The sequence below is a fragment of the Corella eumyota genome, chromosome 4, assembly GCF_963082875.1.
Source record: "Corella eumyota chromosome 4, kaCorEumy4.1, whole genome shotgun sequence".
In the NCBI taxonomy this organism is placed as follows: domain Eukaryota; kingdom Metazoa; phylum Chordata; class Ascidiacea; order Phlebobranchia; family Corellidae; genus Corella; species Corella eumyota.
This window is the reverse complement of record NC_137493.1, coordinates 17766695-17787903: the sequence shown is the minus strand read 5'-3', so window position 1 is coordinate 17787903 and position 21209 is coordinate 17766695. Positions and strand designations below refer to the sequence as shown.

Here is a 21209-nt window from a genome sequence, read left to right as displayed (position 1 = left end):
ATAACACAGTAAACGCAACCGCAAAACTTTTTTAATGGTTTGAAAACTTACTCCTTTTAATATTAGGTTATATGCATGTTTGGTCAATTTTATTAACAAAATTCGGCACAATATTTGGTTGTTTCATAATAAAATAATGTTAAACTAGCAGCAGTTGCAACTGATATAAATGTAACATCATTTGGCAAAGCAACGTGGAGTTGGGTATATAAATGCAGTAATATAACCACAAGCGTTAAGGAAAGATAGGCAACAAACTTTTGTTGTCATAAAATAAACCAAACAAAATTGCAAGTACAACAATTTTTTGAGGTTTGTATTTTGTTTAAGATGCCCTAACTTAATATGTTTAACAAAATGATCAAAGCCTACAAAATTTATTTTTCTTCATGAAGTCCCATGACGCTAACGTCGACGGAAAGTTTAAAAAAATACATAATTTTAGAATCAACTTTATTTCGGCAAGTAGCAATTAAACTGTTGGGGACCTAAACAAATTTTTCAATTAATAAAGTTTAAAAAATACAACCTAAACAGTAGCAAATAACACGATTTAAATAACTGACAACTTTTCTATAAGGCCCATATAAGTGACACAAACCAAGAAATAAGCAAAAAAAAATTACCTTGTTTAACTTTGTGTACGAGGCATGATGATGCTTACTGACAAGAGTCATTGTCAGCCCGGTTATAGGCGCACAAAAACGCCCATCTTCGATCATTACTGCGGTTCTGGTTGCTTTTGTGGATCACGTTACTGTAATAAAGTAAAGAAAATTGTTTATCTATAATGTGGGACCACAAACTTTTTGTAAAAGAGTTTAATACAAAATCAAGTGAAATACGAACCAGTGAAAGAAAAGACCATCTCCCGGTTAAAATAGAACGTTTATTGGTTGGAATTTCGTAAAAACTTGATCCATTTTGTTTGACGTAATTCCATTCTGATCACCTATCCTATCGTGGTCTAATCTCCCCAGTAAGTGTGAACCTTCAATAATCTGTAAAAAAGTTAAATGTGCCAAAATTACATGGACTATGTTCACACAATACATAAGTTATGTTTACACAACGCGTTTAATAAACCTTTTGAGCACCTGTATAAGTAAACAATGTGCACGTTACACAAACCCACAAATACAGCAATTTATCAAAGCCCACCTGCAGACAACCGTTATCTTCGTGGCATTCATCAATAGCTATAAACACAGTTCCCATGTTGGGGCATAAGCAACCATTATTGTACCAGTATCCATAATCCTGGTGCCAAACGTGCATGCCACCAGTGTAAGCGTCCTTCATGATGATTTTGGAGTGGTAGTGGTACACCTCACCTTCTAGCAACTATATAAGACAGTGAAGTGTTATTATGTTTGCTTTTTAACGCCATCAAAACAAATGAATTAGACACCATGTCACGAGAAATCACCTTCTCCATTGTGCCTGCTATCTTGTTGCTCCTAGTTACCATCCCAGTGACGTCGTCACCCACGCGATTCCACAGAACAACTTTAGTCAACCGGCCTGCACCGTCGTTTCGACCATAAGGGTGCTTCTAGAAAGAGTAACAAAACTTTTTTCTAAAAATAGGCCAACTAAATATAATTGTTGTAGCATAGGTAAAATATATAACAACAAACAGGAAATATGCAGAAGTGTCCAAAACTTAAACTCATTCTTACCGCGGAAGTTGAGTCATTTTCTATCGTTTGCTTAAGGTTTGTTTAGTTCATCTTTGTTGAGCAGGTTCCTCACAATAAGATATCCCTTATCCTTCAAATCTTTTATATCCGCATCCAATATTCTTACTTCGTTATCTATATAAAGGAAGCTTAAAAATTAACACAAGTCCAACTGAGTAACTGCAACCAATAATGAAACTTTCCTACCTTGCATAGTTTCATAAACAACCCTGGACCTTTGCATAGTTGGCTTCGAATACTTCACTGCTTGATCGGTCATGTGTAACTTGTCACGTGATTCCAGTAGTTAATTATTGTTAACTTTGTAAACACAATTGTTCACAACTTCACAGTGTTTAAGTATAAAAAAATCTTCAAAAATAGACCAATCAACTGAATGAAAACACATTGGCCTTAGAATAAACCCCAGTTAGTTGGTTTGTTTGTTGGGTTTCAGTTATAGAATTGTCAACCCCATAGGTTTTAAGGTTTTCACTTTGAAGCGAACTTGAATCGTTATTGTTTGAATCATTTGACGAATTAACGTTCAATCCTGAACGGGGATATTGATTCTGCAACAAAGTTGACTTCGTTTCATTTGAAGAATTTTCGTTTTTTTTGGGTTTTGATTTTGTAGAAAAATAGTTAGTATCAGTGACGTCACTTCCGGAGAACGTGGGGGAACTACCAAAACCAGAATCTTGAGACATGACGTCATTAGTATTAGTTATGACATCATTTTGGGTCTTTGTAGGTTGAACTATGTCAGTAGTAAACTGGGTACGAGTTTTCAATTCTAAACAAACAAAGTTGTTACAAAAGATGTTTATTCTGATTAACATAAAAACTAGCATCAGCCTCAGGCATTAAACAAACAAGTAAAACAACCTGATACCGTCAATAAAACCTTATTTTTTGACATTATTCTTAATTAATCTTAAACAAATAAAATAAGGGTATTTTACGCCTACGCTTGTTTTATGCCCACGCAAAACTTTTAACGCGATTCAATTTACAGATAACAGATTTACTTTAAAGTTTAAACTTTATTCTAACCTGGGTCGGTCGTTGATTTTGAATCTTGTATGCGAGCCTTCATCTTGTCATCTTAAAGTAAAGTTTAATTAAAACTAGGTTAGTTAATAAAATTTAAAAAAGCTGATACTTACAATGTCTTTGCTTTTCTATTCTATCGAAAGCAACAACTTGCTCTATGACGCAGTCGGTTTGATTGACGTCATATTTCGTTACGTCACCACTGGTTTCATGCACTTTGGTAAAATATTCCTAAATGTGGCAAAAACATAAAAAATATTAAATTCTGCGGAAACAAAATCATTAAAATTTAAGTTTTAACTTTTTACCAAATTAATTGGAATTTCTTTTGAGTTTGAGACCATTTCTCGAATCTTTTCCCTCGTTTTAATCAAACAATAGACGAGTATTATTATTAAAATAATAGATGTTAATGACGTCACAATAACAACGACGGTGAGTGGAAACTGATCGCCTGGTTGAACCGGAGATGTGGAAGTCAGGTAAGTAACTAAAAATAAGTGTTGCTAGAGTCACGTTCTCCATAAAAGTCAACAAAACTCCATAACTCTGATTCTCACCGTTGTGTGGCATGCATTTCACCTCCGCTTCGTCTGCGTCGTTGATCGACAACCACAAGAACAAACACGTCACCGTGCTATTGTCTTCGCTCTGTGACGTCATATTATAAATCGCAGTTCCTTCAAACACTCTCGATTCACAATCGATCGGGTTTATGACGTCACTGACGTGGTAAATGGAATAATTTAAATAAACAAAGCCCTGGACGTCGAAGACTCCGCGTTGGAACAAAAGCGAATCAGACTTCGAAATTTTCGATTCAAATTTCCCAAGTTTTGCTGAAAAAATAAAAACAGGAAATAAATTTAATTAAAAAAATTAATTTAAATAAGGAGTTACCTTTGGAAAGCTGAAAAACACAAATTTGCTCGAACATGGAAGCCACCTTGTAGCGCTTATATGTGATAAAGTTGTAACCTGACGACCCAATGGGGGGTGACCCAAATAAGGTCGGAAAATCCCCTTCTGGGTAAAAGGGGGAAAAGTACCCAGACCCACTTTGTTCGGGGTCGGTCGGAAAACCATAAGGATCCTCATAAACGTTGATATCTTCAAGAATGTAGTTATCAAGGTCGGTTGCTAGGGTAGTGGTGGTTTTAAACAGAGTGGGGTGAGTGAGAGGCGTTTGTATAGATAACTGAGTTGGTATTGGTGGAGTTTGTATAAAAGGGTTAGTAGTTGTTGGTGGGGTTGGTACAGAAGGATGAGTAGGTAATGGTGGGGCTTGTATAAAAGGGTTAGTGGTTGTTGGTGGGGCTTGTATAAAAGGGTTAGTGGTTGTTGGTGGGGCTTGTATAAAAGGGTTAGTGGTTGTTGGTGGGGTTTGTATATTTAAAGTGCTCTCCTCAAGTTCAACAGTTTGAATAAATGTAGGAAATGTTGGGGGTGTAATCCAGTTGGGGATACCTGGGTAGTTTGGGGGCAATTTGGGAAATAGGGTAAAAAACCTTCCGTAGGTCCCAGAATAATATTCATAAATTTCGTGTTTCTTCTCAATGTAGTCGGTAGGTGGAGTAAAATCAGGGTCTACAAGAGATGTGACGTCAGCGGTTGTCCTATCAGGTGTAGTGACGTCAGTTGTATTAACACCAGTTGTAGTGACGTCAGTTGTATTAACACCAGTTGTAGTGACGTCAATTGTAGTGACGTCAGTTGTAGTGACGTCAGTTGTAATGACGTCAGTTGTAGTGACGATAGGGAAAATCCCTTAATACATAGAGCTTTGCTTTAATTATTTACCACAATACAAAAGAGTTTTAAAAATGAATTAAATTATAAAAACTTACCGGGTTCATTAGGAACAAAAACATCTGGAAAAGTCAAAGGATGAGAAAGGTTTGTTGAAACGTCATAAAGCGTTAAAACAGGATAATATAAAGATTGTGACGTCATGGGACCGATTGAAGTGTAGCAACGACGCATTGTAAGAGGGATGTTGCAACATCCTGGAACTATTTCTCTAAAATAAAAAGTATATCGGTTATAACCAATCGTGACGTAGTTGATGACCTCATTAAACTCACGTCTTAGTTTGACCTTGAATGGAAGCAAACAAGGACAAACGAATATGTCGTGCTTTAAGCATTGTTCGGTTGTTGTAGATCCAAACGAATTCAAAACGTCTTCGTTCGATGATAACTTGCCTGTATTCCAAGTACTGGTCCAGTATGATCGCGATCGGGGAGTCTGAACATTATTACGTCATAGTCGTTGTTTGTTGTTTAATACACACCACATAAAATTACACGGAACATAGTTTTTGTGGTTAACGAATTTGATGAATAAATTAATTACTAATTAATAATATTTTAATTACTTGCAAGTCCGGAGCTTTTCTTGGAACATTGCTGATCACGTGACCCTTTTGTTCCAGTCGAGTGGTTTTGAAACACCGGAAGTAGTAGAACGAATGAAGTTTGAAAACTTAAACACAAAATTAATAAAACTTTCATGTTTAACAAATCTGTAATTTAAACTTTTTTATAAAAAACTTTTTAAATTTCTTAAGTTAACGATTCAGATTTAAACTGATTTATATCTCATCGTCCTGAAGTTTACCTTTTTATTTTAATAAATCAATTAAAATACAACGATTTTTATCATCCTGATTCTAAATCCTGTACGCCCACACAAGCCTGTACAATTATTAGTTTTTCTAAATACAAGCTTGGGTTATTTTAACTTTAAGCATTGGTGACAAAACAGAAAAACTAAATTTAAACTCTCAACTGAAAAAACTTAACAAATTAACATGTAAGACTGGTTTTAACAATATTACATCTTATTTTCAAGCAAAAATATAGTTTAACACAAATACCAAAATAGAACCTCAACTAAGGCTCAACTGACATAACTAAAGCTTAAACTAAAAAGAGTTTGTGGAAATTATTCCCTTAAGATTGCGAAAAAGCCTCGAGGGAAAATTATTTTCTCTCTTGTCACATGCAGGCCTTCGAGGCATCTGCGGTTAAGACATTCTAGAATTAGCTCAGCGAGTTTGCAAACCACACAATAACAAGATTGTTGATGACTTCCTTTACAATTAAAGTTTATTGGCGGAAATCTGTTCACAGTTAGTTCATACACCCTTGCACGTCAAGTTTGTCGCGATAATTAAACCTAAGTTTGTCGCGATAATTAAATCCAAGTTTGTCGCGATAATTAAACCCAATCGTTAAAGGTTTACCCACTTGGAGTAAAACAATTTTTAAACCTGAGCAAAATTAACGACTAAGTTTTTTTACGAATAAGTTTTCCCAAACATTGTAGTCTTGGAATAAACACCCCTTAAAATATCCCCTTTGGGTAAATAACCCGCATTGAGAACAAGTTCGTTCGCTTTACTGTAACTAGGTACGTCATCGTTAGTGACGTAACAGTCGCTATTAAGCGTCGTGACGTCATCGTTCATTGTTAGGCTTGTAACCTTATTGTTGTCTGTAACTGACGTCACAGGTTTTGTTTCGTTTACAGACGTGACGTCATTATTAGTATTGAGTTTATTGACGTCATGATTTTGTTTATGATCGATGTCGTCATCAAACACGTGATCAGAGCCTTGTGACGACACACCACTGCTTCCAGAATTACTTGACTCCGATTTAGGCGATGTTTTGCTGGTGACGTCACCAGAAAACGTCGGGGAATTCCCGAGTCCAGAATCATCGGAAGTGACGTCATCAGTCTTGTTGTAATCGAACTTGGGGAAATGTTGAACATTTTCTTTCGGTTTCAGCTTCTCGAGCCTTTCACCTTTAAGTTAATAAAAGTTTAATCACGATGTTAATTAATAATTAAACAATTAAACTCACAAATTAATTTCTTCTCCGTGGCATTGAACGCGACAACAACCTCTTTTGTGACGTCATAATTTTTCATTGTAAGCGAAGTTTTATTGTCCTCGATTATGTTTTCCTAAAAATAAAAACAAAAATTAAAATCAAAATATTTTGACTTTAAAATATAGAACTTACCAGATGAGTTGGAACGTCTTTTGAATCAGAATAAATCAGTTTCGCTCTTCTGTAAATTTGTAAACCACATATGGTGATAGAAACCAATATAACAACCAGCGTTAAGGAGGAGATGGTTATTATTATAACCAGGTTTGGTTTATCTGGTTGTTTTTCGTAGCCAATGGTTGGTGTTGTATTTGGTTTATTTATACCGTACGTAACTGTTAAAAATAAAGTTTAAGATAAAAAAGCCCGAAGCTAAATTAATATTTCATGATTATTACACAATTCAGATTAGAAAGGAAAATATGCAAATTTAAAAATCGTGACTTTATAAGGCCTTAAAATTTACAACAAGAAAATATGGCCAACAACATTGCCATTTAAAATCGACATTAGACATTTAATTCTCACCGTTGTGTGGCATGCATTTCACTTCAGCTTCGTCTGTGTCGTTGATCGACAACCACAAGAATAAACAAGTCACCGTGCTATTGTCTTCACTCTGTGACGTCATATTATAAACTGAAGTTCCATTGTATGTCATTGCATCACAATTCACCCCATTGTTAGGGTCACTTTCGTGAAACAAAGTCTCGTTCTTGTAACTATATCCGTAGAAGTTGTAGACATCTCGTTGAAACAAAATCGAGTCTGCTCCTTTGTCTTTCTCGGCATATTCAGACTTTGGGTCGAGTTGCTCTAAAATAATAATTTGGCGTTGTGTGATAAACGACGTTTGACATTGTTTAAAACCAGCAACAAGATTACAGATAACTCACCGATGGGCAAATTAAACTGGCAAACATACGAATATTTGGTAGCTTTGTTGTATCTTGTGTAATTTAACCACTCAGAACTTGAACTTCCAGCTTTTTGAATAGATATTGAGTTATCCTGAAACTTAAACATAAGTGATAAAAGTTAAAATGCGTTTGTAGGTTGTTCTAGTGATATATGTTAAAGCTTACGGAAAATCTTAACATTTTTGAGTCAATTACAAAGTTACCTGATTCACTTCAGACCGACTGGGAACATTTATGCCGTTAATAGGAGGATGTAGATTACTCGAAACAGAGAGGTATGTGACGTTGACAACAGTTTTCCTGAACAACGTTAAACTGACATACATCTTACCACGTGGGTGTTCACGTGGTACACATCGGTTCGCTGTTAGGGGAATCCCACAGCAACCCTCAATCGGGAATCCAATTCTAAAAAAATTTTTAAAAATTTCAGCAAACTCTTTTGTTTTGACCTTTATCTTGACTCCAAGCCAATTAATTACTTTACTTAATTAGCGCGGTATTGTTAGGTCCATTAACTTTAGGTAAATAACTTTTTGGGACACGAAAAAAACTCACGAATTGGAACGTTTGTCCCATCTATAAAACGAAACTTTAATGTGTCTAGCTTCCACCACTGATTGGTTGTTGTAAGTCCAAACATATGACGTCACAGCCATATTTTTGTAAAAGTCAAAACTTAATTGTTCCATGGAAAACTTGATTTGGTCAAAGTCGAAATATTGTCGGAGAATTATCGATACAGGAGACTCTGTAAAACAACAAGTTTGTTTAAAATACCACAACCTTACTTCTAGCGACAGTTAAAAGATATATTGGGTACAGTTGGATCAGTAACCCTAAGTATGCCATCAAGAAGAAGAGTTTAACAACTTATAACTTACCTTCGGTGGAGTTAATCGAAGTTTCGGTCAAACAAATCGGGCATGCTGCCGTCGAATTTGCCGGGCATGTTATCGGAATCGGTTCGGTGACGTCAGCATTCTTCAATAACACTTGTGACGTCACACTACTAAGTTTAAGTGTTAACAATATTAATTGTAACAACATCACTAATAAGATCAAATTGAGCTGAAATCGAGCGAAATTTCATTTTTATTTCAAATATGCGTAATAATCAAATTCTAAAAATAACTTCTAACTTTTTCTGACATCATTTGTTTGGGATTATATCTTGTCATTTAATAGGTTAATATACATTTAACTATCATAGCTTATTAAGGTAACAATATTTTTCTAATATCTAACTTATAAAAGTTGTATTCTGACCAAATAATAATTTTATAAACAAAACTCTCAACACTTAAGAGCCCTCAACTTTACTTAAAGAACTGAACGATTTCTCCTAAAGGTCCAACACTGGCCATAATTAGCGCCCGAGCAACAAATTCTGTAGCCCGAGGCTCGAGACTATTTCGGGTTCAAAACTTCACAGTAATTGTCACGTATACAATCGATGCATTATTTGTATTAATTACATTTGTTTACAATGTTGTAGCTCAGGTGAGCTTTATAAATATACAATAACAAAACAAATTAAAAGTGCCGTAACAACAAAAGTTAAGGAGCCTCTTCAAGAACGACCCCCAGGTTTTCCCTCGTTGAAACTGTTGCAACATTTCTTGTTCTACGTTTGTGCGGGGTCTAAATATTAAAGTTAAATAAAAGTATTTTAATTGCAACTGCTACAAGTTTAAAGAAGGCGATTCACTTGCTACAATAATTTCACGAAATTTAATTCGCGGTATCACGAGACATACTACGTCACAAAGATAATCGACATCCGCTATATGACGTCATAACCCGTAGGTACAACTCACCGCGTAAACAGCGTCGCAGTCGTAGAAACCTTTTCTTTTTTCCTTTCTTCTTCTGATGACACAAAACACAACAACGGCTATGATCACAAGGATCAGGAAAATCGCTACAGCGATTACTATTATTACCCACAATTCCAACCCAGCAGCAAGGGGACCTAATGACGTAGTTGGAGGTTCCGTCGTAGGTACTGTGACGTCATAAACATAATATTATTAATTAAAATAAGTTTTTGTGGTATTTTTCAAATATCAAATTTTAAGTTTCCTTATATTCAGTGACGTCACATTCTGAGAACTAGAATTTTACGCATGACGGCACATTCTAGTATTCAATATTTTAATAATTTCCTGTGACGTAACAAGAAGAATAAATGTGACGTCACGAAAACTACTTGTGTGCTTCGATAACGTTTCAAATATTAATTCAAATTATTCAGTTAAGTTTAAGGCAATAAAATATTTCTACTTAACGCAAAAGAATTTAAAACAATACAAGGGGACACCCGGATTTGAACCAGGGACCTCTCGATCTGCAGTCGAATGCTCTACCACTGAGCTATATCCCCACACACTACAAACATGTCAAAACAAATACTACATTCGAGAGAAAGCGGTATTGTGGCCCATTATTATCGAGTGTTCGTAACAATTGCAATTGTTCATATTTTATTCGAACAATTGGCATTGTTATGATCTTAAAAGACAATTAAACACTAACAATACCATTATAAAAAACAATTAATTTAACAAAAGCATTATAAACGTTAAATTCATTATAAGCGGCGTAAATCTAATAGACAAACGGTTAAGGTTTATCACAGATGAACGATAAAATATTACGACATTAATGTATTCTAACACCTTTATTATGGTTCGAAATCTTAGATTTCGAAACATATTGTTATTGTCAGTGTATTTATTATTATTATTGTTTTTATTCTTTCTAGTCAGAATTTTGAAAGACGATAACTTTTGTTCTTTAAAACTAAAAGTTCTAAATTTTTAGTATGTTTGTTATTATCCCAACGAATCGCAAACCTCCTATTAACGACATTTAATTATCACTAATTACTAATTAATATATTTTATTATTAAAATTTAAAGATTAAATTTGCTGAAATTTTAATATGTTGTTGGTATTATTATTTTGTATGTTGCTATTTAAAATGAAGATTTAACTCTAGCTAAATATCGTTTAATCATTATTTTTGTTTTTTTATAAAATAATGAATCAGTGTGAGTTTAACGCGTGATAATTTAATAGCGTTCTGGTCGCCGTCAAAAATCGTCCTTTTCGCTGTCCATTAAAGTAAAAAATAATGGTTGAAAATTTAAGTAAAATGTTAAAATATAAGTAAAAAATGTGTAAAATTTTTGTTTTAATTGTTTTGTTATTATTATATTTTAATACTTCTTTGATTACTAAAAATTAAGATCTGTATTTTGCTTTTAAATTTAGTTTACTTTTATATTACAATATCAATGAGTGCGTGTTCGCTTGTTAAAATTAGGTTTAAATATAAAAAAGTTCATATTTAAATTTATAATTTAATTAATAAACCTACTAAATAAATTATATTTATAAAAAAGAATCAAACGATTTCGAACCATATTTTATTTATCAAATAAATCTAGTTTAACTTTAACTTGTTGGTATTAAGGTGGCTAATAAGTGACCTTGCCTCTAAAGCAAAGTATAAATATTTTAACACTCTGTATCAGAACACAGATGTTGGTTTTATAAGAGTGTTCCAATGTTTAAACCCCTTAAAATACAAATATCTTACCGCCAATATAGTGTTTATGAAAACACCACAATCCAACTTCAGATCCAGCTTGGTCGTAGCAACATCCAAGATCCAAACAGGAAGATCGATCGATCCCAATTGATCCACACTGGCTCCGATCTTCCACGATGACGTCACTACATTCCGAGACTGTTAAAGTAACGAACAATGGTTTTAAAATCTTGGGCATTCTTGTTCATAAATTTAAAATAAAATATCACTGATAAAAAGTAGATTTCTATTTAGTTACATAATTAACATGGAAGTCTGTTATTAGGTTTAAACCCCCCAAAAAAGTTTAAAATAAACATTTTCTATCGAAGACAAATTAACAAATTTACATTGACCGTTCGAAGTTTGGTCATCCACGTTGCATCCCGATCCCGAGCAACAAAAAACACAAATCGAGTCGTTCGACCCCGGGCGACAACTCTCGCTGTTCCGGATCATCAGCTCGTTGCACGCTTCAGTGGTCGTGCAACCACGTGACACAAACCTAAAACAGATTCGGTTTAAATACTGTGTAAACTAAACTTTTAATTTAACTTAAAACTCTTACGTTTGGTCGGTGGACTGAGGTCGATGGTAAGCCAAAGTAAAACAAGATTGCTCCTCCAGTTGACAAGTTTGGAAAATGTCGTTCTCGTGGTTCAGGAAAGTGACGTCAACAGCCTCAGCGCAGAATATATGGGTGGTTGGGGGCGCTGTTAATCATTAAAAAATAAGTCTGCATAAAATCGTGACAAAATTTTTTTAATACGGGTTTCAAGTAACATTTTATTAGTAATATCTTGGTAAACGTAACTTAAATAAAACGTGACTCAAGAATATGTTTTTAAGTACTATATGTAACGTCATAAGTTACCTTGTGTGACGTCAAACAGATTGGTTGTTAAAATAGAACCTGACACCGAGCTTCGTACCCCGTTGTAAATCGAAACAAGGAAAACAAAATACAAAGTGTTTGGCTCCAAATCGGTCACAGTAACCTAAACATAATGGGATTGTTAGCGAGGATTTACTTTAAAGATTCAAACATAAAAGTTGTCGAACTTACCGATGTATCCTGGACCCCGCTAATTATAAATGGATCTTCAGTTCTGCCTTCGGGGGAGTACCCAATTTCGTAAGTGTATACGTCATCACACTGTGAGTCCCATGTTAAAGTTGCGTTTCTAGAAAAGATCTCGGTGTAGAGCAAGTTGGTGGGCTGCACTGGTCCTGTAACAACATTATAGGTGGGTTTTAACATTGGCACAATTAGGTAAGTTCAACCAATAATCCTTAACGTATTAGCTAAAGTAAGTTACTATGTGGGTGCGCATAAACATGGTTTAAAAAAACATGACTTTTGGTGTCATTAAAGTTTAAACTTTTGCCAAACTTTTGTTTCAAAAAAAAAAAGTTTATATCGCATTGATAGAATATTTATAAAGTTCACGAAAATTCTCCATGCAATAAACCAATCACAAACTTACTCCAGTCAAGAAAAGGGTTTCCAACATTACATAGTTCGCCCCTACAACAATTTAACGCGATCTCAGATGTACAGAAAAGGTCGCTTAAGACATTGCAATTCACATTTTCGGGCGATTGGCAACCTTTTTGATCTGTAGGAATAAAAACTCCCGGTTAAAATTAAACAAAAATACAAATACCTGGTAAATTGAGTTCACGGCAAACTTACACATCCTGAGGTTGTTGGTTCCAATCCAGGTGTAAGCATAACAACCGTTGTTAACCCCACAATCCTGGGTCACAAGTTGACAGTTCGAGTATAGCGAGGTTGGGAGACAAACGTAGCAAACCTCGGACCTCGATTCTGTTTAATTCAAGGTCGAGCGTTAAAACTTTACATTTTGATTAAGTTTATTAAGTCAATATTTTATACACATATTGGTTCCTATTTTCTTTTATCCACTGCCCTACATTTCTATTAAATTAATTTTATTAACTTTAATTCTTACCTGAAACAATAAAAGCAAAAGCGAACAACAAATAAAAAATAAAATCCATTTTCGATCGAAATATTTTGAAATGTTTTAAAAATTTTTAACCGCGTTTTATAAACATCTTTGCATCCCAAATAAGGCGAAGGCTTTATTAACAAACAAACGTAACGGTTGATAGATTGTGACGTAATAAGAATTACTGGGACAAAAATAGCGACGTCTTCAATTATTTGTCCCTAATTCTCCTCAAATTATTTGAAGTCGGATTCGATTTCGCGCTGCTTGAACTAATGACGTAACATCAAAACAACCGCGGGCATTAAGGGTCAAACATTTGTGATGTCACACTACGGGGTGATATATTATGACGTCACATAAAGTAGCGAGGCGGGGTGAATCACGCTAATTATTTTATTCCGCGTTAAAAATGTTACAATTTGATTCGCAACAAAGTTACTGATGCGCAAAAACCAATAATAAGAAATAATTTCTTGTTTTAAAAAATTTCTTTGGAGTAAAAAAGTTTAATTTGTTTTCATATTTGTAGAAAACATTTAATTAAAATATTAAATAATTCGGTTTAGAATAATAAAAAACATGATTTTAAGAAAGATCTTACTTGTTTTTATGATGAAATAATCGATAATTGAAGAACAATTGAACACAAGAGTCTCTAAGTTCTAGAACCACCATCCATTGTCTTACAAATGACGTCACAACGACTGATCTATTTGTTCACTAAAAGAAAATAAATTAAAGATGAGGTTAAAACAAATTGAAGGATATAAAATTATCTTTTGTTTGATTTATTTCGCAAACACCCGTTAACCTCCAAACTAATCTAACAATAAATAATTAACAACTTACATGTTCTTAAATGGGATTTAATTTCCACAATATTAGACCCTCCTTCGGTTATTTCGTTGATCCCAACCTTAAGTCTCAAGCACCAAAACTTGAATTAGATTCGAAGTGTTAAAATTGGTTAAAATTTAGTTTTCGATGTGTTTATTGTGGCCACTGAAGGAAGGAATAATGTTGAGACAAAATCTAATTATTTTGGGGATTTTAATCATTTTTGTTAAGTTCGGAAAAGGTAGAAAAGTTTATTTATAATTTATTTTGTTTGTTGAAAAGTTAAGCGGCTTGCTGCGTCACAAAGTTACCTTTAATGTTAGATTGTGACGTAGTTAACCATAAGATGATCCGTTGTAGGTCAAACAGGTGAAGATCCGACGACGGAAGAATGCGGAGGCGAAATTGATATCAGCAGCTATGCCCTCCTTAAGAATCCGGGTTATCCATCCGCAGGGAATCAGGCCTCGAAGTATCCGCCATTTACAGATTGTGAGTGGTGGTGGGACGGCGATGAAGACACTTTAATCATGGTATCCACAACATAAACAGTTGAATCATTCTTAACCGCAACTTTTAATTAAATTCTTTAACTTTTAGTGCAAGTTCTGGGATATGGTAATCGAGATCGGTGAAAACAATTCGAACGAGTCTTGTGAGTTCGACTACGTCAATGTAACAATTACATCGATCGGATCGCGGCGCTATTGTGGGTAAGTGACGTCATCTTTGGCTTAATGTCAGTAAAAGTCAAACCACTTAAAGTTTTGTCATCGTGGCCGAGCTGGAAATTTAATTTTGGTTTAAACAAAGTTTAGGAAATTTAGATCTTAAAATAGTTAAAATTTCCAAACCTAGAATGTTAGGCTTGGCCTTAAATTCGGATTATATCACCTCATTTTGTTTCCAGTTATGCAAAACCTGAAGAAACGATTATTGGACTTGGATCTTTGACTTTTATTTTCCACAGCGACGATTCCGTCAACTATCGAGGCTTCCAAGCTACCTGCCAAGGTAATTGTGACGTCATTATCTGACGTAAGCAATAAAAATTCAGCACAAATAAACTTTTGTTTCAGTTACCGAAGACCATGATCCGTGCGATCCGCATCCGTGTGGAAACGGGGATTGTGGAAGAACCGAGGATCGAGTAAAACCTCTCTGCGACTGTTTTGAAGGGTAAGTACTTTTAATCTGACGTCATCACTAGTAAACACTTTAAACATGATGTAATTTAGAGCAACGGGAAAGTTTTGTGAGGTGGACATCGGGGAATGCGAATCGGATCCTTGCGTTAACGGAGGAACTTGTACGGAGCCGGAGTTAAACGGATACCAATGTCGTTGTGTGCGGGGCTGGGAGGGAGACAACTGCGAGTCAGGTGAGAGCTTGTAACCCTTTAAACTTTAAACGACATAGCGTGCCATGTGTTTGATAACATTGTTAATATCTCACTTATACCATCACAAACAAGATGTTCTGTAACATTCACAGAATCGCCGTCCCCCTGCATGAGCGAGCCGTGCTTAAACTCAGGAACCTGCATCGTGGTCGATGTTTTTGATTATTCTTGTTCTTGTTTGAACAAGTTTAGAGGAGTTAACTGTGAGATTGGTAAGCGAACATATTTCAGTTACTACTCTTAGCACAGAAAGTTAATTAACTTAAGTAAACATATTCCCCCAGAGAAAGGTTGCCTGAACCCAGGGATCTCCTACGTTGAAGATAACAAAAGATTCAATGAAGGAGCAACCGTCGAGTTTTCCTGCGTTGAAGGATTCCTCTTAACCGGGGAAGTAAACCTAACTTGTGGATTGGATGGCCAGTGGTCGCATGCTATGCCCGAGTGCGTCTGTAAGTATCATGACGTCACAATTGACGTCATTATATCACTTATTGATATTAATGCCTGAAAGTAATTAAATATCACGTCAAAAACGCGCAAGTTTTCTGTGACCATGATATGTGACGTAATAATTATATTTTGCAGCAAACGCGACATATTGGACCGAGATCGAAGAACAAGAAGGTGTTTCCCCATACTTGAAAACCATGATTGTCCTCGGGGTGGCGCTAGGGATCAACCTTGTCGTGTTTACGCTCTGGATGATTTATCGATGTCCTTGGGTTAAACTAAACATCGCTTCGTCTGTGACGTCACAACCGTCAGTGTGCGGGTCGACAAGCATGAGTGATGACGTATTTTAGTAGTGACATCATAATATGTGTTTTTTTAATTCGTCGTTTTTATATTTTTTTGTTTAAATTTTGTTTAAGTGTCAATAATAAAATGATTTTACTTTCAAAGCATTCTTAAACAAATTCTAAAATTATTTACGAAGCCATGAAACATTCGACTAAACCTAAAAGTTAAACAAAACTTGTGAATAATAACAAATACAACCTAAATCAGCTCCAAGCGACAATTAATTAGCGAGATCTTGAAAAGTTAAAGTGTCAATATATGGGGGTTGCTCTAAACAATTTCCCCACTTAATTGCCCACTGTGTAATACAAGCACCAATTTAACGGAAAAACAAGAATTTTAAGTCGTGTTTCTTCGATTTAGTGAATTAGAAGTTTAACATTTTGACCAGAGCAGCAAGAAATAATGAAATTAATTTTGGGTCATTTGCTTATGATATGGAGTTTGGTTCTGAAAATAAAAGGTAAGATCTAACATTAATATGATGTTAAGTCGAAATTAACACAAAAGTTTTAACACAGGCCAGTATGACTACGGCGATTACTATGGCAATTACGGCGATTACGGTAACTACACTGGTTACTACGGCGACTACGGTAACTATACTGGTTACTATGGCAACTACGGTAACTATACTGGTTATTATGGCGACTATGGTAACTATACCGGTTACTATGGCAACTACTCAGACTACGGGGACTATTATGGGGGCCAAGTCGAGTGTGGGGGTGAATTGGTGGAACTGAGTGGGACGATATCAACCCCGGGTTACCCCACTGAAGATAACCCAACTGGGACTTACCCGCCCCACACCCAGTGCTTATGGTATCGAGACGGTGATCAGTATACTATGGTTCAGGTAGGTCACGTGATAGAGGTCATGAACCTAATATTAGAGGTCATGAACCCAACATTAATCCTCGACTTTTATTTAGTGGAAGTTCTGGGACCTCGGGATCGAAATCGGGGCCGAAGATTCGAACGAAACTTGTGACTATGACTACGTCAACGTTAGTATTACGTCACCAGGTGCTAGAAGATATTGCGGGTAAGTACCTATTATTTAAAGGGTAACGTCAGAGTTAATGACGTCAGATATAAATAGATACACGACACCTACCGAGGAAATAAGAGGAACAGGAACGATCGAAGTGACTTTTGTCAGCGATGATTCGGTCAACTATCGAGGTTTCACAGCAACGTATATCAGTGAGTTAAAACTTTGTTACTTAAACTTATTGGCAAAACATTAACATTAAATCTTCTTGTTTTAGTCACCCCAGGCAGGAACCCATGCGATCCAAACCCCTGCGCTTACGGAACCTGTGAAACTTATGAAAACGGTTTGCTGGCCAAATGCATTTGCGATCCTGGGTAGGTCTTGTAACAAACTTAAACGTTAAGCTGGTAATTAATAATTTGTTCTCAGATATACTGGGGAGCAATGTGAACTGGATATCGCAGAATGCGGATCAAATCCGTGTCGGAATGGCGGAAAATGCGAGGAAAACGAGTCGAACAAATACACTTGCGTTTGTGGTCCAGGGTTTAGCGGAATTAACTGCGAAATCGTAGAAGAAAAAGGTAAGTGACGTAGTTTTTGATGACGTAATATTAAAAGCGTTGTTTTAAAGGAGAGGAACCCAGCTCACCTTGTAGTCCGAATCCTTGTTTGCACAACGGAGAATGTGTTGAGTTAAAAGATGATTACAAATGTAATTGTCAGCCCAACTATGAAGGAGTCAACTGTGAGATTAGTAAGTTGATAGTTTGACCTGAAACAATCATAAAAGGTTACAAGTCCCTGTTAACTTTAACGAAAGATTTGGGCTGTAAACAAATGTACAAGTGCTGCTCGAACAAAATAAAAAGTTCCCCCAACCAGCAATTATCTGAACTAGTCCAAAGAGGTTTTGACCCAATAAAATAATTTTGATTTTAGTAACTGGATGTGGAAACCCGGGAATCCCCTACATTGATACTCATCGAAGGTTTACTTACGGGGATACGGTTCAGTTCTCATGTGAAAAAGGTTTTGTTTTATCTGGTCCAACCAACTTATCTTGTTTCGAAGATGGTACTTGGTCCAAGGACATGCCAACTTGCATCGGTTTGTGCTTTGTTTATATTAGCCTAGTGCGATCATATTTTATATATATAAACCTTGTACAGCGAACAACACGGACTCTAAAGATGACAAAGACTCGATATCGACCTGGGAAGGAACAATGATTGGACTCGGTGTCGCGCTGGGAGCAAATTTGTTGGTGTTTACCTATTGGATGGTTGGTAACAGGTACGTCATCAGTTATTGGTTAGTAACAGGTACGTCATCAGTAATTGGTTAGTAGCAGGTACGTCATCAGTTATAGGTTAGTTACAGGTACGTCATCAGTTACTGGTTAGTAGCAGATACGTTATCAGTAATTGGTTAGTTACAGGTACGTCATCAGTTATCGGTTAGTAGCAGGTACGTCATCAGTTATAGGTTAGTTACAGGTACGTCATCAGTTATTGGTTAGTAGCAGGGACGTCACCAGTTATTGGTTAGTAGCAGGTACGTCATCAGTTACTAGTTGGTAGCAGGTACGTCATCAGTTATTGGTTAGTAGCAGGTACGTCACCAGTTATTGGTTAGTTACAGGTACGTCATCAGTTACTGGTTAGTAGCAGGTACGTCATCAGTTATTGGTTAGTTACAGGTACGTCATCAGTTACTGGTTAGTAGCAGGTACGTCACCAGTTATTGGTTAGTTACAGGTACGTCATCAGTTACTGGTTAGTAGCAGGTACATCATCAGTTATTGGTTAGTAGCAGGGACGTCATCAGTTACTGGTTGGTACAGGTTTGTCATCAGTTACTGGTTAGTAGCAGATACGTTATCAGTTATTGGTTAGTAGTAGGTACGTCATCAGTTACTAGTTGGTAGCAGGTACGTCATCAGTTACTGATTGGTAACAGGTACGTCATCGCTAATTTGTTGGTAACAATGCGTCATCAGCAAATGGCTAGTAACCGGTTGTGACATCACTATAAGTGCTACAAAATACAAGCATGTTGACGTCACTGTCGGTGCTATAGTACGTCATCAATTGTGTTGTAAAACAACCAATGGTTTAACCAGTAATGGTTTTTATTGTTCAGACCGTGGTTGAAGATCGAGCCCGGAAATAAAGTAACTTGGAACCAAGATAACATCTCCATCAACACGATCAGCATCGAGGACGATTCCGACTTCTCCGAAAACGACGACAGCTCATACAGCGACTCCACAGATTGACGTCATCAATACGTCATCAGGTTCTACGTCACTAGCACCCTGTACAAAATGTTTTGTTATTTATTTGTTGTATAAAGTTTAATTTTCTTCTGTATTTTTTTTTCAGTTGCCGCTTAGTTATTATTGTGAATATTGTAAATAAATCTAAACCTAGCTTCGTTCTAAAAAATGTTGAATAAAAATACAATATAAATAGAACTTCTAACATAAGAGTTAATTGTTGCTCTGTAACGCCCACTTGCGGAGGTTTAATTTTACAACAACTTAAAAACAGCGATTCGACAAAATTTAACTTAATTTACGTAAAAATTTGACCTCAACCGATATATAAGTTAGTCAAAATATCGTTGAAATACAACTTATAGTTAATTAATCGAGTTGTACAATTTAATAAAACTATTAAAATTTAGAAAATAAAAAATCAATTTTACTTAAATCATTTTCAACAGCTAAAGAACAAAGCAAAAATATTTCAGCGGGTGACGTAAGTATATACTTGAGAATAACTTCAAGTTTTGTGGTTAATTGTTTCCAATCCGTTACTCTCGAATAATTGACTCTTTTAAGTAATTGATGAAGTCCTCAAAAACAAAAGACTTTGTTGAGTGACCGAGTTTAAGGAATGACCATTTCAAGAAAACAAGCAAAAAGTGACAGTATAAAAATGATTATTAAAAGTATTTAGATTCATGACTTAAACAAAACTTAAGTTAAATTAAGTTTAACAAACAAAAGAAGGCAGATTGTTTAACTATATAAGCAATAACAGACTAATTTACTAATAAAATCTTATGGAAATTTAGAAATGAGCTAAAAAACTTTAAATTTGTAAAAATAATGATCAAAATTAAATTTATTGGTTTCGTTAATTTAAAAGTTAAAAATGTTTAAAAAAGTTCAAACTCTTTCTTACAGCGCGTTTTTGTTGGTTAGTATGCTGGTACTCTACACAAAAGGTAAGTCTTCTATCATATTTAACATTTGTTTTAATATAAAATACTTAAATCTGCACAAATTGAGGTACAAAGCAACAAAGACCACGAAAAGTATAATCCAAATTAATCCGTACACGTTAATATTGTGCAGCACAAGATATGCCAATAGCGGATGAATGCGGAGGAGACTTGGAGTTACTTGAGCAACTTATTAGAAGTCCAAACTATCCGACACAAGCTTTTCCAACGAGGAAATACGAACCAAACCTCGACTGTGTTTGGACCAAAGAAACACCCTTGGATACGCTCACTATGGTGGGTACATAACGTTAGTTGTAATACAACCTGTAGGTTCGTTCTTTTAAACTTTATATAAATTTAGATCAAGTTTTGGGATATTTCGATCGAACCGGGGAGAGAGGGAGGCAACACCTCGTGTGATTACGATTACTTGAACGTCTCTATACAATCACTGGGTTGGGAAATGTTTTGTGGGTAAGTGACGTCATCACTGGGTGACGTCAGTTGTAGTAATATAAGTACATGATTTGTTTCCGATAAGGAGTCTAACAATACAATATATCAGAAGGTCTTACTACAACAATCAAATTAAGTTAAATCCAACAACTAACAAGATTAAACTGTCGGTGATTCGTTACACTTACAACAAGAAAGATTTGTTTGTGCACCGGGCCCTACAAAAACAAAAGTGTTTCTACCCGAGACATTTCACTTAATCTTGTGAAGTGGTTTATAACTTTGCCTCTTTAAATATTCGTTCACATCGACTAAGATTTAATATCTAAGAACACT

The 21209-nt window shown here is 35.5% G+C and overlaps 6 protein-coding genes and 1 non-coding gene across 9 annotated transcripts; 2 read left to right on the top strand and 5 right to left on the bottom strand.

The window, feature by feature from the left end:
• Positions 1-377: 377 nt before the first annotated feature.
• On the bottom strand, positions 378-1962 carry LOC145751002 (uncharacterized). The gene is made up of 6 exons (XM_082567071.1): positions 1890-1962; positions 1756-1817; positions 1430-1555; positions 1162-1344; positions 915-1001; positions 378-488 (listed from the first exon to the last, which is right to left on the bottom strand). Exons 1-6 carry the CDS (start codon positions 1960-1962, stop codon positions 378-380), a joined length of 642 nt encoding a protein of 213 aa, XP_082423197.1.
• LOC145749441 (uncharacterized) lies at positions 879-5255 on the bottom strand. 2 transcript variants are annotated; one of them, XM_082565207.1, is made up of 12 exons: positions 5116-5255; positions 4823-4985; positions 4586-4758; positions 3639-4505; positions 3299-3577; positions 3047-3228; positions 2852-2969; positions 2739-2789; positions 1890-2478; positions 1683-1817; positions 1430-1555; positions 879-1001 (listed from the first exon to the last, which is right to left on the bottom strand). In XM_082565207.1, the coding sequence occupies exons 1-9, from the start codon at positions 5249-5251 to the stop codon at positions 2072-2074; spliced, it is 2376 nt and encodes a 791-aa protein (XP_082421333.1). In that variant the 5' UTR covers positions 5252-5255; the 3' UTR covers positions 879-1001; positions 1430-1555; positions 1683-1817; positions 1890-2071. The 2 variants fall into 2 exon arrangements, with proteins under 2 accessions (XP_082421333.1, XP_082421332.1); XM_082565206.1 differs by lacking the exon at positions 879-1001 and adding an exon at positions 1209-1344.
• A 537-nt stretch (positions 5256-5792) lies between these two features.
• On the bottom strand, positions 5793-8610 carry LOC145751001 (uncharacterized). The gene is made up of 8 exons (XM_082567070.1): positions 8445-8610; positions 8119-8311; positions 7764-7968; positions 7537-7657; positions 7169-7456; positions 6773-6975; positions 6611-6713; positions 5793-6551 (listed from the first exon to the last, which is right to left on the bottom strand). The coding sequence occupies exons 1-8, from the start codon at positions 8608-8610 to the stop codon at positions 6040-6042; spliced, it is 1791 nt and encodes a 596-aa protein (XP_082423196.1). The 3' UTR covers positions 5793-6039.
• A 455-nt stretch (positions 8611-9065) lies between these two features.
• On the bottom strand, positions 9066-14126 carry LOC145749451 (uncharacterized). Its single transcript, XM_082565217.1, has 11 exons — positions 13987-14126; positions 13739-13857; positions 12855-12989; positions 12646-12777; positions 12225-12388; positions 12033-12156; positions 11727-11871; positions 11509-11663; positions 11168-11317; positions 9381-9568; positions 9066-9204 (listed from the first exon to the last, which is right to left on the bottom strand). The coding sequence occupies exons 3-11, from the start codon at positions 12856-12858 to the stop codon at positions 9121-9123; spliced, it is 1146 nt and encodes a 381-aa protein (XP_082421343.1). The 5' UTR covers positions 12859-12989; positions 13739-13857; positions 13987-14126; the 3' UTR covers positions 9066-9120.
• On the bottom strand, positions 9875-9946 carry Trnac-gca (transfer RNA cysteine (anticodon GCA)). Its single transcript has one exon. It is a non-coding gene; the product is annotated as a tRNA-Cys (tRNA).
• A 4-nt stretch (positions 14127-14130) lies between the features above and the next one.
• On the top strand, positions 14131-16268 carry LOC145749450 (uncharacterized). Its single transcript, XM_082565215.1, has 9 exons — positions 14131-14215; positions 14335-14507; positions 14575-14687; positions 14885-14988; positions 15054-15153; positions 15213-15355; positions 15469-15588; positions 15661-15828; positions 15965-16268. The coding sequence occupies exons 1-9, from the start codon at positions 14155-14157 to the stop codon at positions 16180-16182; spliced, it is 1200 nt and encodes a 399-aa protein (XP_082421341.1). The 5' UTR covers positions 14131-14154; the 3' UTR covers positions 16183-16268.
• A 248-nt stretch (positions 16269-16516) lies between these two features.
• Positions 16517-19621, top strand: LOC145749448 (mannan-binding lectin serine protease 1-like). 2 transcript variants are annotated; one of them, XM_082565212.1, is made up of 10 exons: positions 16517-16643; positions 16702-17039; positions 17116-17228; positions 17286-17389; positions 17455-17554; positions 17610-17764; positions 17815-17937; positions 18123-18290; positions 18353-18476; positions 19326-19621. In XM_082565212.1, exons 1-10 carry the CDS (start codon positions 16586-16588, stop codon positions 19459-19461), a joined length of 1419 nt encoding a protein of 472 aa, XP_082421338.1. In that variant the 5' UTR covers positions 16517-16585; the 3' UTR covers positions 19462-19621. The 2 variants fall into 2 exon arrangements, with proteins under 2 accessions (XP_082421338.1, XP_082421339.1); XM_082565213.1 differs by lacking the exon at positions 17815-17937.
• The last annotated feature ends 1588 nt before the right edge of the window (positions 19622-21209 follow it).